General features: G+C 38.0%; 1 protein-coding gene across 5 annotated transcripts in view; it reads left to right on the top strand.

Annotated features, from left to right (window-relative positions):
* CCDC91 (coiled-coil domain containing 91) overlaps positions 1–19,611 on the top strand; it is a 395,228-nt gene that overhangs the window by 238,981 nt on the left and 136,636 nt on the right. For all 5 annotated transcript variants that reach the window (XM_027541619.1, XM_027541623.1, XM_027541622.1 and 2 more), the window contains one exon: positions 4,402–4,509. In XM_027541619.1, the coding sequence (XP_027397420.1) occupies positions 4,402–4,509 (108 nt within the window). The remainder of the gene's footprint in view (positions 1–4,401; positions 4,510–19,611) is intronic.

Raw genomic sequence — 19,611 nt, forward strand, 5'->3', positions numbered from 1 at the left:
TTGGCATAGTCAATAAAGCAGAAATAGATGTTTTTTCTGGAACTCTGGTGCTTTTTCTATGATCCAGTGGATGTTGGCAATTTGATCTCTGGTTCCTCTGCCTTTTCTAAAACCAGCTTGAACATCTGCAAGTTCACAGTTCACGTATTGCTGAAGCCTGGCTTATAGAATTTTGAGCATTACTTCACTAGCATGTGAGATGAGTGCAGTTGTACAGTAGTTTGATCATTCTTTGTCATTGCCTTTCTTAGGGATTGGAATGAAAGCTGACCTTTTCCAGTCCTGTAGCCACTGCTGAGTTTTCCAAATTTGCTGACATATTGAGTCTAGCACTTTCACAACTTCATCTTTTAGGATTTGAAATAGCTCAACTGGATTCCATCTCCTCCACTAGCTTTGTTTGTAGTGATACTTCTAAGGCCCACTTGACTTCACATTCCAGGATGTCTGGCTCTAAGTGAGTGATCACACCATTGTGATTATCCGGGTCATGAAGATCTTTTTCATACAGTTCTTCTGTGTATTCTTGTCACCTCTTCTTAATATCTTCTGCTTCTGTTAGGTGCATACCATTTCCGTCCTTTATTGAGCCAATCTTTGCATGAAATGTTCCCTTGGTATCTCTAATTTTCTTGAAGAGATCTCCAGTCTTTCCCATTCTATTGTTTTCCTCTAGTTCTTTGCACTGATCACTGAGGAAGGCTTTCTTATCTCTCCTTGATATTCAAATGGGTTTATCTTTCCTTTTCTCCTTTGCTTTTCACATCTATTGTAAGGCTTCCTCAGGCAGCCAGTTTGCTTTTTTGCCTTTCCTTTTCTTGGTAATGGTCTTGATCCATGTCTCCTGTACAATGTCAAGAACCTCTGTCCGTAGTTCATCAGGCACTCTATCAGATCTAATCCCTTAAATCTGTTTGTCACATCCACTGTATAATCACAAGGGATTTGATTAGGTCATACCTGAATGGTCTAGTGGTTTTCTCTACTTTCTTCAATTTAAGTCTAAATCAGGCAATAAGGAGTTCATGATCTGAGCCACAGTCAGCTCCTGGTTTTGTTTTTGCTGACTGTATAGAGCTTCTCCATCTTTGGCTGCAAATAATATAATCAGTCTGATTTCAGTGTTGACCATTTGGTGATGTCCATGTGTAGAGTCTTCTCTTGTGTTGTTGCAAGAGAGTGTTGCTATGACCAGTGCGCTCTCTTGGCAAAACTCTGTTCGCCTTTGCCCTGCTTCATTCTGTACTCCAAGGCCAAAGTTGCCTGTTACTCCAGGTGTTTCTTGACCTCCAACTTTTGCATTAGCCATGCTGTGTGGGGCCACCCAAGACAGACGGGTCATGGTGGAGAGGTCTGACAGAATGCGGTCCACTGGAGAATGGAATGGCAAAATACCTTCAGTATTCTTTCCTTGAGAACCCCATAAACAGTATGAAAAAGCAAAAAGATAGGACACTGAAAGATGAACTCCCCAGGTCAGTAGGTGCCCAATATCCTACTGGAGATCAGTGGAGAAATAACTCCAGAAAGAATGAAGGGATGGAGCCAAAGCAAAAACAACACCCAGTTGTGGATGGGACTGGTGATAGAAGCAAGATCTGATGCTGTAAAGAGCGATACTGCATAGGAACCTGGAATGTTAAATCCATGAAACAAGGCACATTGGAAATGGTCAAACAGGAGATGGCAAGAGTGAACATCTGCCTTCTAGGAGTCAGCAAACTAAGATGGACTGGAATGGATGAATTTAACTCAGATGACCATTATATCTACTACTGTGGGCAGGAATCCCTTAGAAGAAATGGAGTAGCCATCATAGTCAACAAAAGAGTCTGAAATACAGTACTTGGATGCAATCTCAAAAATGACAGAATGATCTCTGTTCATTTCCAAGGCAAATCATTCAATATCACGGTAGTCCAAGTCTATGCTCTGACCAGTTAACAGTGAAGAAGCTGAAGTTGAATGGTTCTATGAGGACCCACAAGACCTTTTAGAACTAAGACCCAAAAAAGATGTCCTTTTCATTATAGGGGACTGGAATGCACAACTAGGAAGTTCAGTATTATCAGTGCAGTTCAATTCAGTCGCTCAGTCGTGTCCGACTCTGCGTTCAGTGTTATAGTCCCACTTAAAAAAAAAAGTCTTGTTGTGGCAATACAAAGATTTTTAGTATATGGCACCTGCCTACTTTTGTACATTTTCTGCCATTCTGTCTGCCTCCACTCTTTAAGTGCAGCTAGTCTTCTTTATTTAATGTTCTCTGTGAATAGCAATCAGCCTTACAGGCAGGCCTTGGGCATCTTTTCTATCTCTGATAATCACTGTGCACCTTCTGTTTTCTAGAGAATGTTTCTGTTCAACAATAGAATGAACTCAATGAGGACTGACTTTTTAAATCTTTCTGTTCCTGTTATCTGCCTTGGTGTCCTTTTATAGATGGATACATTTAAGTAACTGAATGGGGCTAAGATGAGAGGCTTGAACTATGTGAAAAGCTGGTCATTTGTGCAAAGCTTTTTTCCATGTCCCATAATTACAGTTTAGCCTTTACATGATTCATTATCCTATGGTGCTTACTTCCTTGAAGTTTGGTAGAAAATGAGTATGTAGTTTACAAATTAATCACCAAAGGAGGAAGTACTGTTCATTTGTGTTTCTTAATTATGATAAGGAAGTATTACTTTATTTCATTAATTTACCTGTCTCTCTAAAGGATATAATTTACTAAAAAATAACAACTTGGTATTAAAACTGGGGTTATTTGGTATCATAGCAAATATGGAAGTGAAAACAATCCTTTCCATTAAGCAAAACAGTTCTGCCATAACCCGAGTCCCCCTAGAGAATGACATTTTTCTTTCTACAAAAGATGCCATGAATGTAACCCAAGAGAACTGGCCATAAATCTACCAACCTTTAAATTTTCTGAATTCCAAAAATAGTATTATATTGTACCAAAGGTAAATAGGAGCTTTACATTATCTAGCGAGTTTAAATTTTAATTTTTTTAATAAATTATCATTATGGATTCTTTAGAAGACATAATATATAAATGAAAACCTTAAGGAGTGCTGTTAAGCCGTTTTTTTCATGTTGGTGAAACTGCAGTCAGAGCTTTATTTTCCTTTACCAACTCACTCGTAATTCTGCAGCTTCAGAGTGATGACTGTTGAATTATAGGAGTAGAAGCATCATGAGACAGTTTAACATTTGCAAGAGAAAGTTAATTATTTGAAGATTTGAGACTTATCCAGAGGTTTCAAAAATATTTTTGTCTCAGTTTTTAAAAATACATGCATATTTATTTAGCCTCTTAATGCATGTTGTTTCCAACCAAGTAAGTCTATTTCAAAACAGAGATTATTTAAGAGATTTGGCATATTTTTCTTTTCTTGGTAAATGTGCCAAAGGTCTGTTTTCTATAAGACATGTGTCTGTTTCAACTTACTATTTTGATTATGAGTAGTTTATTATCCAGATAGGCCTTCAAAAATAGAATATTTGCTGAAGAGTTCTTATGCATATGGTGAAGTGAATATTTTAGAATGATTCAGGATTTATAAATAGCATGTAAGATAATATCGGGAGCACATTAACTATAATGTATAATGCCTTAAAAAAAAGGAAAGATGATAATATTCTAAGCGTCGCCAATAAGGAAATAAGTGGGCGGAACGTCTTCCATTGCTGATTTGGCTTCCCTTAGAACAGTGTTAACATCTTTATATTTAAGTGACTGAGGTTCCAGTGTTTACACTGTCCACTTGCGTTTGTCTAGTCTCCCACGTTTTATTACTTCTTATGAATACTGCCTTGAGATTTTGCCATCCACACTTTGCCTTACACCTTTTCACATTAGGGGCGTGCACTTCCTAGGGGGCAGTTTTTTTCATGATTGAAACTGCTCAGAGTTTCCATCTGCTTTTACTTGACTTGTGGTCTTGAAGATCATGCTTGGCCCCTGGGATATTACAGTGTGCCGAGAGGATGTGGAGTTTTGTCAGCCAGTGAAATATGTCTGGTTTTTTTTCCTCTTTTCTTTTTTTCTTCAGCAGCTTTCATATGCTTCTCATCCTGTGTGGTCTTTGCTAAACTGAATTTATATTTAACAGAACTGCTCACTCTCTTTATCATCTTCTATGACTTGGCCTTTTTAACAAGAAGGTGTGTGGAAGGAAAATCTGAGCCAAAAAACTGTAGTTTGGGCAATAGGAAAACCTAAAACCAAAAGCTTAAAGTAGTGTTATATATGAATGTACTTTAATATTCGCAAATGTGTATTTTGTAATGCAGAAGATCATATTTCAGGCATGTACATCTGTCAAAAAAAATTTATCATGCCAATAGTAGATTTCAAGTTTTGTCTGTGATCCAAATAACATTTTTGCTTGTTTTTAGGCGCTACTACAGTCTTCAGTTAAGCAACAAGTAGAAGCTATTGAAAAGCAGTACATTTCTGCAATTGAAAAACAAGCACACAAGTGTGAAGAGTTGTTAAATACTCAGGTAATAAGATTGCACATCCATTATATATTCATACTTTTCTTCTGACTCTCTTCCCCTGAGAGCTCTAGAACTGTTTATTCACTTTCATGCCATTTACTTTCCTTGATGTATTTTGGAGAAAAAAAAAAATCTGCTGATGTAAAATCAATGTTAAAATTTGCGAATTTTATTATAGACTAAAAACAGGACTAAAGGCCTAAATTATGTGAATATTCCCCAAATTAATGATAATTCTTATGCTGATTTCTGGAGTATCATATTATTTATCAAATAGCAAAAGCAAAAGAGATGACTGTAAATGTATTATGGCATGTGAAATAATTTGTGGTATAAGATTTATAAATAATATTTGAATTTAAGTACTTGTGTTCGATTTACCTTTCATTGCTTATATGAATTTATTTCTATTTTGATATTTTCTCGTGATTTTTTTTTTGTTTCTTCTTGATTAATGTCTTAGAAAGCATTGCAGACATGATAAGTACATTTACATGAAATAGTCAATTGAAAAGCCTGTATGTATGTATCGTAGTATAAATAATATGTGCAAGAAGTTCCCAGCTACACTTTTGAATAACTTGAGGCTTGATAGGTGAAAATAAAATCAACCTTATGTAAAAGATTTATTTCATATTATAGGAAAAAAAATACTAATAGAAAATTTAGATCTAGAATTTAAATAAAGATTTATAAACATGCCACTTAGTCCCCAAGATTGGGGTCAGTTTGGTTCAGTACTTTCAGAGTCATTTTAATAAGTGGTTTAGAATAGGAAATGCATGGCAAATTTTATAAATTTAATAAAAAATAATTGCACTCTCTTGGCTGGTAGAATACCAGGTTATCAGAGATAAGAAGGGTATGTCTGTATAAATGTACAGAAAAATCACAGAGAAGAGGAGGTTACAGAACTGTAAAACAGCATAAGGCATGTATTAGCCAGGCCAGGCCGTGTTATGCCTTAAACTCCCTGACTTCAGACAGTGAAGATTTATGTCTTAGCCAATTCTCTGTATACACTGAGGCTGCTTTGAGGGCTCAGTGTCATGATGTCCTCATGATGGAAACTAGTCTGATAAAACAGTTCAGTTGTGGAATGTTACCTGGTAGAGTTAAAAAAAAAAAAAGAAAAAGTCAGATTTCCTTCTGGTATTTCAACATTCTGGACTGGAAATGACACTTCTACTCCCAACTTGTATCTGCAGTGCCCACAGTCATCTTGGGGTCAGGGAGTGAAACCCTACTCTGAATCTCGAGTAGGGAGAGGGAGAGGGCAGAAAATCTTTGATAAGCAGCACTGGTATACCATGGTCTGCTCTTTGGGTTGCCAGATATTTCCAGCCTTCATCTCTCAGGTAAAATTTCTTAACCTGCCCATATGGGAGAAAATCTGAAGGTTCTATCCAGATATTGTTGTTGTTGTTCAGTTGCTCAGTTGTGTCTGACTCCTTGTGATCCCATGGACTGCAGCATGCCAGACTTCCTTACCTGTCCATCACTATCTCCCCGAGTTTGCTCAAACTCATGTCCATTGAGTCGATGATGACATCCAACCATCTCGTCCTCTGTCACCCACTTCTCTTATTCTCAATATTTCCCAGCATCAGGGTTTTTTCCAGTGAGGCAGATCTTCCTATCAGGTAGCCAAAGTATTGGAGCTTCAGCTTCAGCATCAATTAGTCCTTCCACTGAATATGCAGGACTAATTTCCTTTAGGATTGACTGGTTTGATCTCCTTGCTGTCCAAGGGACTCTCAAGAGAATTCTCCAGGATTACAATTTGAAAGCATCAATTCTTTGGTGCTCGACCTTCTTTATGGTCCATCTCTCACATCTGTACATGACTACTGGAAAAACTATAGTTTTGACTATATGGACCTTTGTTGGCAAAGTGATATCTCTGCTTTTTGATATGCTGTCTAGGATGGTCATAGCTTTTCTTCTAAGGATCAATCATCTTTTAATATCATGGCTGCAGTCACCATCTGCTTTGATTTTAGAGCCCAAGAAAATAAAGTTTGTCACTATTTCCCTTAATTTCTCATCTGTTTGCCATGAAGTGATGGGACCAGATGCCATGATCTTTGTTTTTTGAATGGTGAGTTTTAAGCCAGCTTTTCCACTTTCTTCTTTCACTTTCATCAAAAGGCTCTTTAGTTTCTCTTCACTTTCTGCCATTAAAGTAGTATCATCTGCATATCTGAGGTCATTGATATTTCTCCCAGCAATCTTTATTCCACCTTGTGCTTCATCCAGCTCAGCATTTTCCATGATGTACTCCACATATAAATTAAATAAGCAGGGAGACAGTATACAGACTTGATGTCGCCCTTTCCCGATTTTGAACCCATCTGTTGTTCCATGTCCAGTTCTAACTGTTGCTGCATGATCTGCATACATGTTTCTTAGGAGGCGGGTAAGGTGATCTGATATTTCCATCTCTTTAAGAATTTTTCAGTTTGTTGTGATCCACACAGTCAAAGACTTTAGTGTAGTCAATGAAGCAGAAGTAGATGTTTTTCTAGAATTCCCTTACTTTTTCTATGATCCAACAGATGTTGGCAATTTAATTTCTGGTTCTTCTGCCTTTTCTAAATCAAGCTTGTATATCTGAAAGTTCTTGGTTCATATATTGTTGAAGCCTAGCTTGAAGTATTTTGAGTTATTATCTTGCTAGCATGTGAAATGACAGCAATTGTATGGTAATTTGAACACTGTTTGGCATTGCCCATCCCATTGAATGCCCATTCAATCTTTGGGATTGAAATGAAAACTTACCTTTTACCAGTCCTGTGGCCACTGCTGAGTCTTCCATATTTGCTGGCATATTGAGTGCATCACTCTAATAGCATCATCTCTTAGGATTTGTATTAGCTTAAGCTGGAATTCCATCAGCTCCACTAGCTTTGTTTGCAGTGATGCCTCCTAAGGCACACTTGACATCACAGTCCCAGATATCTGGCTGTTGGTAAGTGATAGTCTCATGCCAAAAGTCCAGGATATTTGAGTGATAGGTGGGAAATGATGTGCTGTAGTCTCTACATCATCAGGTCTAGATATATAGTCCCTTTTGACCTGAAGAACGAGAAAGTAAAATATATGTTGTTTACCACCAACAGATCTGGTATACAGTAGTGAGATAAATGGCAGGGTGTATACTGTGAATGCTCTCAGAAGGAAAGATGAATCAGAGATGCATAGCTAGCATTACTGTGTAGCAATTCTAAAATCTCAATGAATAGATTCAGTAAGTATCTCTGCTGTGGAGATTGGATTTGCTTTTTAATTTACCGTGATTTACTTTTCAGGGTTTAGGGCCAGGGTTTCTTGTCTATTGTTCTTTATGAATCCTATAGGGTCTAAATTTTTAGTATTTTTTTTTTTTTTGGCTATACCTAATGTGAGTGTTGGAGATTATATAATTTCTCACCCTGCTCCCTCTCTATAAAAATTTGGGAGTCCTGGGTCATTTAGGGTAGGAAACAGTCACAGTTCAGGATGACAGTTCTTTGGACATTTTATCTGGTTACAGTTGGCTCCATTTGTTAGATGCAAATCCCTAGTTATTTAGAGACCCATGTTCTAGATTTAATATGTTAAATATGTTTAAGCTTTCCTGTCTGTCTATGTCTCTCTCATCTTCTGATTAAAGATAGCTTCGTTTATGAAACCCAGTTTGAAGAAATCCCAGTGTTCTCTTTTTCTCAAACCTTTTGGTCCTAAATGAAAGCATATACAGGACCATCACAGACTTACTGAGTCTTTTCCTGGGGATCCTTTATTCCATTGAATCTTTAACAGTGGGTTCCCCTATTTACTGTTTGCAAGAGCAGTTTAAAGAATAAACTGTCTTGGAGGCATTTAATTTTTTTTTTAATGTAATTAACCAAGGAGAAGAAAGACTTGTAAGCTAAAAACTGCAAAACATTGCTGAAAGAAATTGAAAATAACCTAAATACATGGAAACACATTGCATGTTCATCAGTGGAATATCACCAGAAATATTTCCATGAGAAATATTTAGTGAAGAGCACTCAAGACTACCATGGGACATTTAGAGGATCATAAACAATTCAGTGTAATGAAATAGTACTTAATAGTGATATGATCTGGAGAAGGCAGTGGCAGCCCACTCCAGTACTCTTGCCTGGAAAATCCCATGGACGGAGGAGCCTGGTCGGCTGCAGTCCATGGGGTCACTAAGAGTTGGACATGACTGAGCGACTTCACTTTCACTTTTCACTTTCATGCATTGGAGAAGGAAATGGCAACCCACTCCAGTGTTCTTGCCTGGAGAATCCCAGGGACGGGGGAGCCTGGTGGGCTGCCATCTCTGGGGTCGCACAGAGTCGGACACGACTGAAGCGACTTAGCAGCAGCAGCAGCGATATGATCATTAGGTAAGAGTCATATAAAGTGTTTAAATGGCATTTCACACATATTTTCCAAATCATATTTCTTGAGATGTCTTTTGAAATTTGAAATAAGTAACTTTAATAAAAATAACACCTGAATTGTTCTTTAAGAATAATTTGGCTCAACCTTTCATGTGTATATGAGTCTTTTTTTTTCCTATTTTATTCAAATTTAGAATTTAAGGGAAAAGCAAGTTAACTCTCATAAGAGTAGTTACAAGCATGTGCTCCAGAATCAAAGAGGTTCCATTATGCCTGGCTTTGTCACTTAGCTGTGTTACTGTGGAATGTCCTTTAACCTCTCTGTGGTTTATTTTTCTCATCTTCTAAATGTATTAGGTTGGTGCAAATGTAATTGTGGTTATGGGCCATGAGTTTTAATCATTATAACTAGGCTCAAGCACATCTTTATTAATCAAAATAGGAACCATTATGCAGTCAACACATTTTTGCCAGTGCAAAATAAGTTGGTTTATTTCTGTAGTGTAAAAATCCATGTTTCAGGATTCGACAAACTCTTGGAAAGCATTTTCTGCCTCCTGCTGGTTCTGGAAGTATTTTCCCTGCAAAAAGTTTTCTAGATGCTTGAAGAAGTAGTAGTCAGTTGATGGGAAATCAGGTATGGAGGAGGCAAAACTTCAAAGCCCGATTAGTTCAACTTTTGAAGTGTTGGTTGTGTGATGTGCAGTCAGGTGTTGTCATGGAGAAAAATTTGCCCTTTCTGTTGACTAATGCTGGCTGCAGCAGTTGCAGATTTGGGTGTGTCTCATTGATTTGCTGTGGAGAAGGCAATGGCAACCCACTCCAGTACTCTTGCCTGGAAAAAACTATGGACGGAGGAGCCTGGTGGGCTGCAGTCCATGGGGTCGCTAAGAGTCGACACGATTGAGCGACTTCACTTTCACTTTTCACTGTCATGCATCGGAGAAGGAAATGGCAACCCACTCCAGTGTTCCTGCCTGGAGAATTCCAGGGACAGGGGAGCCTGGTAGGCTGTCTATGGGTTGCACAGAGTCCGACACGACTGACATGACTTAGCAGTAGCAGCATGGATTTGTTGAGGATTTCTCAGATGTAATTGTTTCTCCAGGATTCGGAAAGCTATGGTGGATCAGACCAGCAGCAGACCACCAAACAGTGACCATGACTTTTTTTTAGTACAAGTTTGGCTTTGGAAAGTGCTTTGGAGCTTCTTCTCTGTCCGGCCACTAAACTGGTTATCATCAGTTGTCATATAAAATCTACTTTTTGTTGCATGTCACAATCTGATCAAGAAATGGTTTGTTGTTGTTGAATAGAATGACCTTGTCTGCCACATTGTCTGACCTGAAATTGGGTGCTATTAAAAGATATTAACTAGGAAAGTGACATTTGTCCCTAATTGTTGTTACTGTTTTCTCATAAGTGAATTTTCAGAGTTTTTTTTTTTTTTAATATTCTAGATATAAATCTTTCTTCAGATATGTGCTCAAATACTTTATCATAGTCTATGGCTTTTCTTTTCTTCTAATGTATTTCCAAAAGCAGAAATTTTAAATGACATACAAATCCAATTCATCATTTTTTTTTCCTATGGGTAATTCTTTTGATGTTACTTACATCTAAGAAGTCTTAACCTAACCCAAAATCAAAAATATTTTCTTCCGCATTTAATTTTAAAGGTATTAGTTCATAATTTCAGGTTTACAAATGATCCAGGTAATTCATTTGATTTTTGCATATGGTTCTAGATATGGATTGAAGTTTCTTCTTTTTTTTTGTATGGATGTCTAAGCATTACAGTCTTAATGGCTAAGAAGACTTTTCTTTCACCAGTGAATTTCCTTTGTACCTTCTTCAAAAATTAATCATATTATGTGTGGGTTTGCTACTTAATTCTCTACCAGTTCAATTTATCTATTTGTCTGTTTCAACTCAAGTCTTGTACTATTTATTTACCATAGACATTCAATAAGTCTTGAATTCAGGTAGTGTAAATCTTCCAATATTGTGCTTATATTTCAGAGTCATTTGGGCTATTCTAGGTCATTCATCAGAGAAGGCAGTGGCACCCCACTCCAGTACTTTTGCCTGGAAAATCCCATGCACAGAGGGGCCTGGTAGGCTGCAGTCCATGGGGTCGCAAAGAGTCAGACACGACTGAGCGACTTCACTTTCACTTTTCACTTTCATGCACTGGAGAAGGAAATAGCAACCCACTCCAGTGTTCTTGCCTGGAGAATCCCAGGGACAGGAGAGCCTGATAGGCTGCTGTCTATGGGGTCGCACAGAGTCAGACACAACTGAAGCGACTTAGCAGCAGCAGCAGGTCATTCATATTTCCATGTAATCTTTATAATCAGCCTGTTGATTTCTATAGCAAAGCATGCTGGGATGTTTTGAACTGTGTTTGCTCACAGCCAAATACTCTTGAACTGAATATGTGGGTTTTAACATCAGAGATTTCTCTAGTTCTCTGTGCACACCAACTGAATGTCCTGAAGTGAATTTAATCCACACACTGCCCAGAGTTAGTGCAGACCCCACTGGTTAAGGGATCAGTTCCACAAGGCTACACCAACTTCAAAGGCCAGTCCCAATTCCTGGGCCTCCTCTATTTCTGACCAACTGGGTATAAAGCAAGGGTTCCCACAAATTCCTTTTGAGACTTTGATAGTTTTATTATAAATGATGCAATGTAGGGCAAGATAATGGTGGAAGAGATGCATAGGGCAAGATAAGGGTGAGAAGGTACTCTCTGGGTATGTATCTCTTCCAGCAACTTGATGTGTTCACTAACCTGGAAGCTCTCAGAAAACTTTTGTTTAGGGGTTTTTATAGAGGTTTCATCACATGGGTATGACTGATTAAATCTATGGCCATTGTTGGTTAACTGTCTTCAGCACCGCTCCCTTCTGTCCATGTTGAGGAAGAGGATAATGTTGAATGTTCCAGCTCTTTCTTTGTGATATGGTTTGTTACTCTGACAGTCTCCTGAAGATATCTTGAGACCTACGAAGAGTCTCCTCATTAGCATAAACTCAAGTATTGTTGTAAGAGTCTTCTTGTGAATAATAAAAGGTACTCCTTTCACTCCTAAATACCCTGGATTAAAAGGGTTTTAGGTCTCTGCTAGGAAGTGGAGATAAAGACCTAATACATATTTCTTATTGTATCATAGATACTGATTGGATTAAGTTGATTCTATTTAGATGCAGTTGACCACTTTACAGTATTCAGTCTTCTTACCTAATAAAACAGTTTATTGCTGTATTTATTTGGGTCTTTATAAAATTTTCCAGTTTAAAATTTTTCACTGTTCAAGTCGAACACAGTTTTGGGGTCAAATTTATCCTGATATATTTTATATTTATTTAGTGCTAATTTGACATATATTTTTAAGACTTTTAATTACCCAGTTCATGTTGCTGGTACATAACAGTCAATACAATTGATTGTTGTGTATTGGTCTTTTATTCTGTAATGATGCTAAAATCCCTTACTAGTTTCAGCACCTCTTTTTGTAAAGTCTGTAGGGTTTTCTGTATAGATGATCATGTTGTCTGAGAGCAGAGACATCATTTCATTTTCCATTTAACCTCGATGCCTTTTATTTATTTTTCTTAACTTAATGAACTAACTGAACCTCTGCTGCTGCTAAGTCACTTCAGTCGTGTCCGACTCTGTGTGACCCCATAGACGGCAGCCCACCAGGCTCCCGCATTCCTGGGATTCTCCAAGCAAGAACACTGGAGTGGGTTGCCATTTCTTTCTCCAATGCATGAAAGTGAAAAGTGAAAGTGAAGTCGCTCAGTTGTGTCTGACCCTCAGCGACCCATGGATTGCAGCCTACCAGGCTCCTCTGTCCATGGGATTTTCCAGGCAGGAGTGCTGGAGTGGGGTGCCATTGCTTTCTCCGACTGAACCTCTAGTAAATGTTAAAATAGAAGGATATCTTTGCCTTTTTTGACCTAAGAAGAAAACATTCAGTTTTTCATCATTAGATACAAACTTAGCTATAGATACCCTAAAAGGCATTTATTAGGTTAAGTATTTTCTTTCTACTTCCAAGTTTTTATTCCAGGAATAGATGTTGGATTTTATTGTCATTTTATCTCTGTATATGTTTGTGGTGTAATTTTTTTCATAAATCTTTGGTGACATCTCTTATTTTATTCCGGTTATTAGTGATCCGTATCCTCTTTTTTCCTCATTAATTCTGTAGCAAAAGTGTTAGTTGCTCAGTCATGTCCAACTCTTTGTGACCCCATGGACAGTAGCCCACCAGGCTCCTCTGTCCATGGAATTCTACAGGCAAGAATACCAGAGTGAGTTGCAGTTCCCTTCTTCAGGGGATCTTCAGACCCAGGGATCAAACTCCTACACTGCAGGGAGATCCTTTACCATCTGAGCTACCAGGGAATTGACTATTTTGTAGAGGTTTATTATTTTTTTTTATCCTTTCAAAGAGTCAGCGTATTGCATTGATTTTCTTTGTTTTTTTCTTATTTCTGCATCACTGATTACTACTCTGACCTTTATTATTTTATTTCTTTAGCTTAATTTTAATTTGAGATTTAATTTGTACTTATTCTAGTGTCTTGAAGTAGACACTTAGGTCATTGATTGAAGTCTTGCTTTATAAATAACCTATTTAGTAATGTAAATTTCTTTCTAGGTACTACTTTAGATATGTGTTTCACAGTTTCAAATGTCATATTTTCATTTCCAGTGAGAAAAAATACTTTTAAGTTTTTTTATTGATTTCTTTTTTTAACCTTGGATTATTTACAAATGTGTCATTTGTTTTTAAATATTCTGTGGTTTTCCAAATGTACTACTTTTAGTGATTTCTGATCTCATTGTAATATAGACAGAGGATATACCTCATATGATTTAAGTACTTTTTTGAGATTTCTCTGTCTACTTGAAAAGAGTGTTCATTCTTCTGTTGGTGCAGTTTTTGTTTTTTTTTTATAGGTGTTAATTGGATCAAGTTTTTGTCATGTTATTTAAGTCTTCCATGTTGTTACAGATTTTTGTTCTATTGTCTACCAATTATTGAGAGGCAGGTGTTAAGATATCTGACTATACTTATGCATTTGACTGGTTCCCCATCTATCTGACATACTTGTATTTGGTGCATAAATGTTTAGGATTATTATGTCTTCACATAATTTTATGGCCTCTGTTGGTTTATCGTTTGCAAATCTTTGTTGTGCTATTTATATTGCTTTAAGGGAAGTTTGGCAAATCTTTCCCCAAAAGCATAGGTATTAATAGTAAATATTTTAGGCTCTCTGTTGCAACTGTTTAACTCTGCTGGTATAGTGAGAAAGTGCCTATAAACATTGTGTAGTGAATGGGCACAGCTGTGTTTCAGTAAATTTAGGCTCCAGATTAGATTTGAAATGAGATTTGCCAGCCTTACAGATCTAGAACAGGAACTAGTATAACTTGGGGAATTTTAATTTTCTGGCCTCTTAATTTCCTCTTGGTGATAATTGTTTTTTTCTGAGATTTTCTTTATCATGAAAATTTCTTGGACTGCTTTATTTGTTAACAACATTCTCTTTCCTACAGAGTTTGATGCAGTAAATCCAAAGGGACAAAGAAATATATGAAGCTGAACCTTATGAAGTTGGCAATACTTAGCTGGTTTTTTGTCTACAAAAGCAGCATTTTAATGTGCTTCAGTCTTTTGTAGTTTTAACAGGAAACCAGGAAAGTGTTTGTTTCCACATTATTGGGAAATATCATTTTGGTTAGTGTTTTCCAATGAGACTTCTGGAGATATTTGTTCAGATTAACAGGCTTCTTGACCATTAGTTTTGATTCTTAATAGTTTAGTTGGAGCCCAAGTATATGTATTTCTAGTAGACTGATCAGGTAATACTTATTGAAGAACTTAGTATTGCCTCTGTATTGCTCATCTTCAGCACTTACTATGCTTAATTCTTGCCATTTCCTGTTTGACCGCTTCTAATTTGCCTTGTTTCGTGGATCTAACATTCCAGGTTCCTATGCAATATTGCACTTTACAGCATCAGACCTTGCTTCTATCACCAGTCACATCCACAACTGGGTGTTGTTTTTGCTTTGGCTCCTTCTCTTCATTCTTTCTGGAGTTATTTCTCCACTGATCACCAGTAGCATGTTGGTCACCACCAACCTGGGGAGTTCATCTTTCAGTGTCCTGTCTTTTTGCTCAGATCATAAACTCCTTATTGCCAAATTCAGACTGAAATTGAAGAAAGTAGGGAAAACCACTAGATGGTTCAGGTATGACCTAAATCAAATCCCTTATGATTATACAAATGAGAAAAAGATTTAAAGGACTAGATCTGATAGACAGAGTGCCTGATAAACTATGCACAGAGGTCCGTGACATTGTGCAGGAGACAGTGATCAAGACCATCTCTAAAAAAAAGAAATGCAAAAAAGCAAAATGGCTGTCAGGGAAAACCTTACAAATAGCTGTGAAAAGAAGGGCTGCAAAAAACAAAGGAGAAAAGGAAAGATATACCCATTTGAATGCAGAGTTCCAAAGATCTGCAAGAAGAGATAAGAAAGCCTTCCTCAGTAATCAGTGCAGAGAAATAGAGGAAAACAATAGAATGGGAAAGACTAGAGATCGCTTCAAGAAAATTAGAGATACCAAGGGAACATTTCATGCAAAGGTGGGCTCCATAAAGGACAGAAATGGTATGGACCTAACAGAAGCAGATGATATTAAGAAGAGGTGACAGGAATACACAGAAGAACTGTACAAAAAAGATCTTCATGACTCAGACAATCACGATGGTGTGATCACTCACCTAGAGCCAGACATCCTGGAATGTGAAGTCAAGTGGGCCTTAGGAAGCATCACTACAAACAAAGCTAGTGGAGGTGATGGAATTCCAGTTCAGCGATTTCAAATCCTAAAAGATGATGCTGTGAAAATGCTGTACTCAATATGCCAGCAAATTTGGAAAACTCAGCGGTGGCCACAGGACTGGAAAAGGTCAGTTTTTATTCCAGTCCCAAAGAAAGACAATGCCAAAGAATGCTGAAACTACCACACAATTGTACTCATCTCATGCACTAGTAAAGTGAAAGAAAATGAAAGTGAAGTTACTCAGTTGTGTCCAACTCTGCAATGCATGGACTGTAGCCTACCAAGCTTTTCCATCCATGGGATTTTCCAGGTAAGAGTACTGGAGTGGCTTGCCGTTTCCTTCTCCAGGGGATCTTCCCAACCCAGGATCAAACCCGGGTCTCCTTCATTGCAGGCAGACGCTTTACTCTCTGAGCCACCAGGGAAACCCCATGCTAGTAAAGGAATGCTCAAAATTCTCCAAGCCAAGCTTCAGCAATATGTGAACTGTGAACTTCCAGTTGTTCAAGCTGGTTTTAGAAAAGCCAGAGGAACCAGTGATCAAATTACCAACATCTGCTGGATCGTTGAAAAAGCAAGAGAGTTCCAGAAAAACATCTATTTTTCCTTTATTGACTATGCCAAAGCCTTTGACTGGATCACAGTAAACTGTGGAAATTTCTGAAGGAGATGGGAATACCAGACCTCCTGACCTGCCTCTTGAGAAACCTATATGCAGGTCAGGAAACAACAGTTAGAACTGGACATGGAACAACAGACTGGTTCCAAATAGGAAAAGGAGTATGTCAAGGCTGTATATTGTCACCCTGCTTATTTAACTTAAATGCAGAGTACATCATGAGAAATGCTGGGCTGGAAGAAGCACAAGCTGGCATCAAGATTGCTGGGAGAAATATCAATAACCACAGATGACACCACCCTTATGGCAGAAAGTGAAGAAGAACTAAAGAGCCTCTTGATGAAAGTAAAAGAAGAGTGAACAAGTTGCCTTAAAGCTTAACATTTAGAAAATGAAGATCATGGCATCCGGTCCCATCATGTCATGGCAAACAGATGGGGAAACAGTGGCTGACTTTATTTTGGGGGTCTCCAAAATCACTGCAGATGGTGACTGCAGTCATGAAATTAAAAGACGCTTGCTCCTTGGAAGGAAAGTGATGACCAACCTAGACAGCATATTAAAAAGCAGAGACATTACTTTGCCAACAAAGGTCCGTCTAGTCAAGGCTATGGTTTTCCCAGTGGTCGTGTATGGATGTGAGAGTTGGACTAGAAAGAAAGCTGTGTGCCAAAGAATTGATGCTTTTGAACTATGTTGTTGGACAAGACTCTTGAGAGTCCCTTGGAGTGCAAGGAGATCCAACCAGTCCATCCTAAAGGAGATCAGTCCTGAGTGTTCATTGGGGGACTGATGTTGAAGCTGAAAGTTCAATACTTTGGCCACCTGATGCGAAGAGCTGACTTATTCGAAAAGACGCTGATGCTTGGAAAGATTGAGGGCAGGAGGATAAGGGGACAACAGAGGATGGGATGGTTGGATGGCATCACTGACTCAATGCACATGAGTTTGAGTAATCTCCCAGAGTTGGTGATGGACAAGAAGACCTATCCTGTTGCAGTCCATGGGGTCACAAAGAGTCGAAAACAATTGAGTGACTGAACTGAACTGTTGTTCCATGTCCAGTTCTAACTGTTGCTTCCTGACCTGCATACAGGTTTCTCAAGAGGCAGGTCAGGTGGTCTGGTATTCCCATCTCTTTCAGAATTTTCCACAGTTTATTGTGATCCATACAGCCAAAGGCTTTGTCATAGTCAATAAAGCAGAAATAGATGTTTTTCTGGAACTCTTTTGCTTTTTTGATGATCCAGTGGATGTTGGCAATTTGATCTCTGGTTCCTCTGGCTTTTCTAAAACCAGCTTGAACATGTGGAAGCCTACGGTTCATGTATTGCTGAAGCCTGCCTTGGAGAATTTTGAGCATTACTTTACTAGTGTATGAGATGAGTTCAGTTGTGTGGTAGTTTGACCATTCTTTGGCATTGCCTTTCTTTGGGATTGGAATAAAAACTGACCTTTTCCAGGCCACTGCTGCGTTTTCCAAATTTCTGGCATATTGAGTGCAGCAGTTTCACAGCATCATCTTCCAGGATTTAAATAGCTCAACTGGAATTCCATTACCTCCACTAGCTTTGTTTGAAGTGATGCTTTCTAAGCCCCACTTGACTTCACATTCCTAGATGTCTGGCTGTAGGTGAGTGATCCCACCATCTTGATTATCCTATGGCTAATTCATGTTAATATATGATAGAAATCACAGCAATATTATAAAGCAATTTTTTGCAATTAAAAATAAATAAATGTAAAAAAGGATACGGTGGAAGAAAGGACATGTAAATTTTTACTGTCTTTGTGACCTTAGAAGCCACTTATGTTGTTTTTTATTCTTTATTTGTAGTTTGAATTGAAGCAACTGTGTAATTTCTTTGTGCCTCTTTTTAAAATCTCTAAATTAGAGTTAATTATACTGTTTCAACGGAAAAGGCAATGGCACCCCACTCCAGTACTCTTGCCTGGAAAATCCCATGGATGGAGGAGCCTGGTAGGCTGCAGTCCACGGGATCACTAAGAGTTGGACACGACTGAGCGACTTCACTTTCACTTTTAACTTTCCTGCATTGGAGAAGGAAATGGCAGCCCACTCCAGTGTTCTTGCCTGGAGAATCCCAGGGACGGGAGACCCTGGTGGGCTGCCGTCTATGGGGTCACACAGAGTCGGACACGACTGAAGTGACTTAGCATACGGTTTCAACAGGGCTATGTAAAGATAAATGAAGCACAGTGCGTAGAATATAGTACTACTCAATCACCAGTAGCTGTTGTTACATGGAGAAATATCTTGATCTGATATGTTGCGATTACTTTTATGTAAAGGAAGTTCATTCTTCTGAAACAAGGAATAGTTCACTCATCCATTGTTGTGTCTTTTTTATTTTTGGTTTCCTTTTTGAAAGAATATTTAGATTTTAAGTCTAGCTATAATTTCTATTTGCATTTGGCAGGTTTATTTTTTAAAACGCATTATTTTTGCATAGTTCAGTTCAGTTCAGATGCTCAGTTGTGTTCAACTCTTTCCTACCCCATGTACTATACAGTTCACGGAATTCTCCAGGCCAGAATAATGAAATGAGTAGCTTTCCCCTTCTCCAGGGATCTTCCCAACCCAGGGATTGAACCCATGTCTCCCGGATGGCAGGTAGATTCTTAACTAGCTGAGGCACAAAATTGGTGGATGGAAAATTTTATGGCCCTATAGTATTGCCTTTTCTACACAATATCATGTAAATGGAACCTGGTAGTATGTTGACTTTTGAGACTGATTTCTTTCACTTGCTGTATTTCAGATGCCTCTATGTTGTATATTTACCATTAGTGTATTCTTTCCATTGCTACGTAGTATTCCATTGTATGATGTGCCACAGTTTATTTCTCCATTTACCATTTACCAGTTAAAGAAAATTTGGGTCGTTTTCAGTTCTCAGTGATTATGAATAAAGCTGCTGAAAATATTTATGTGCAATTTTGTAATAAACATATGTTTTAATTTAAAAACTTTTAGTATCTGGATTATTAGGTAGTATCTGCTTAACTTGATGTCAGCTGTCTAACTGTTTTTCAAAAGTGGTTGTACTGTTTGTACACCTACCAGCAATGTAAGAATGTTTCATATTATTTTATCAGCTCTTGGCACAATGTTTGTTTAAGTTAAGCCATCCCAGTAGTTGTGTAGTGGTGGCTTATGTTTTTAAATTAATTTATACTGGAGTATA

Source organism: Bos indicus x Bos taurus, chromosome 5, assembly GCF_003369695.1.
Source record: "Bos indicus x Bos taurus breed Angus x Brahman F1 hybrid chromosome 5, Bos_hybrid_MaternalHap_v2.0, whole genome shotgun sequence".
NCBI lineage: Eukaryota > Metazoa > Chordata > Mammalia > Artiodactyla > Bovidae > Bos > Bos indicus x Bos taurus.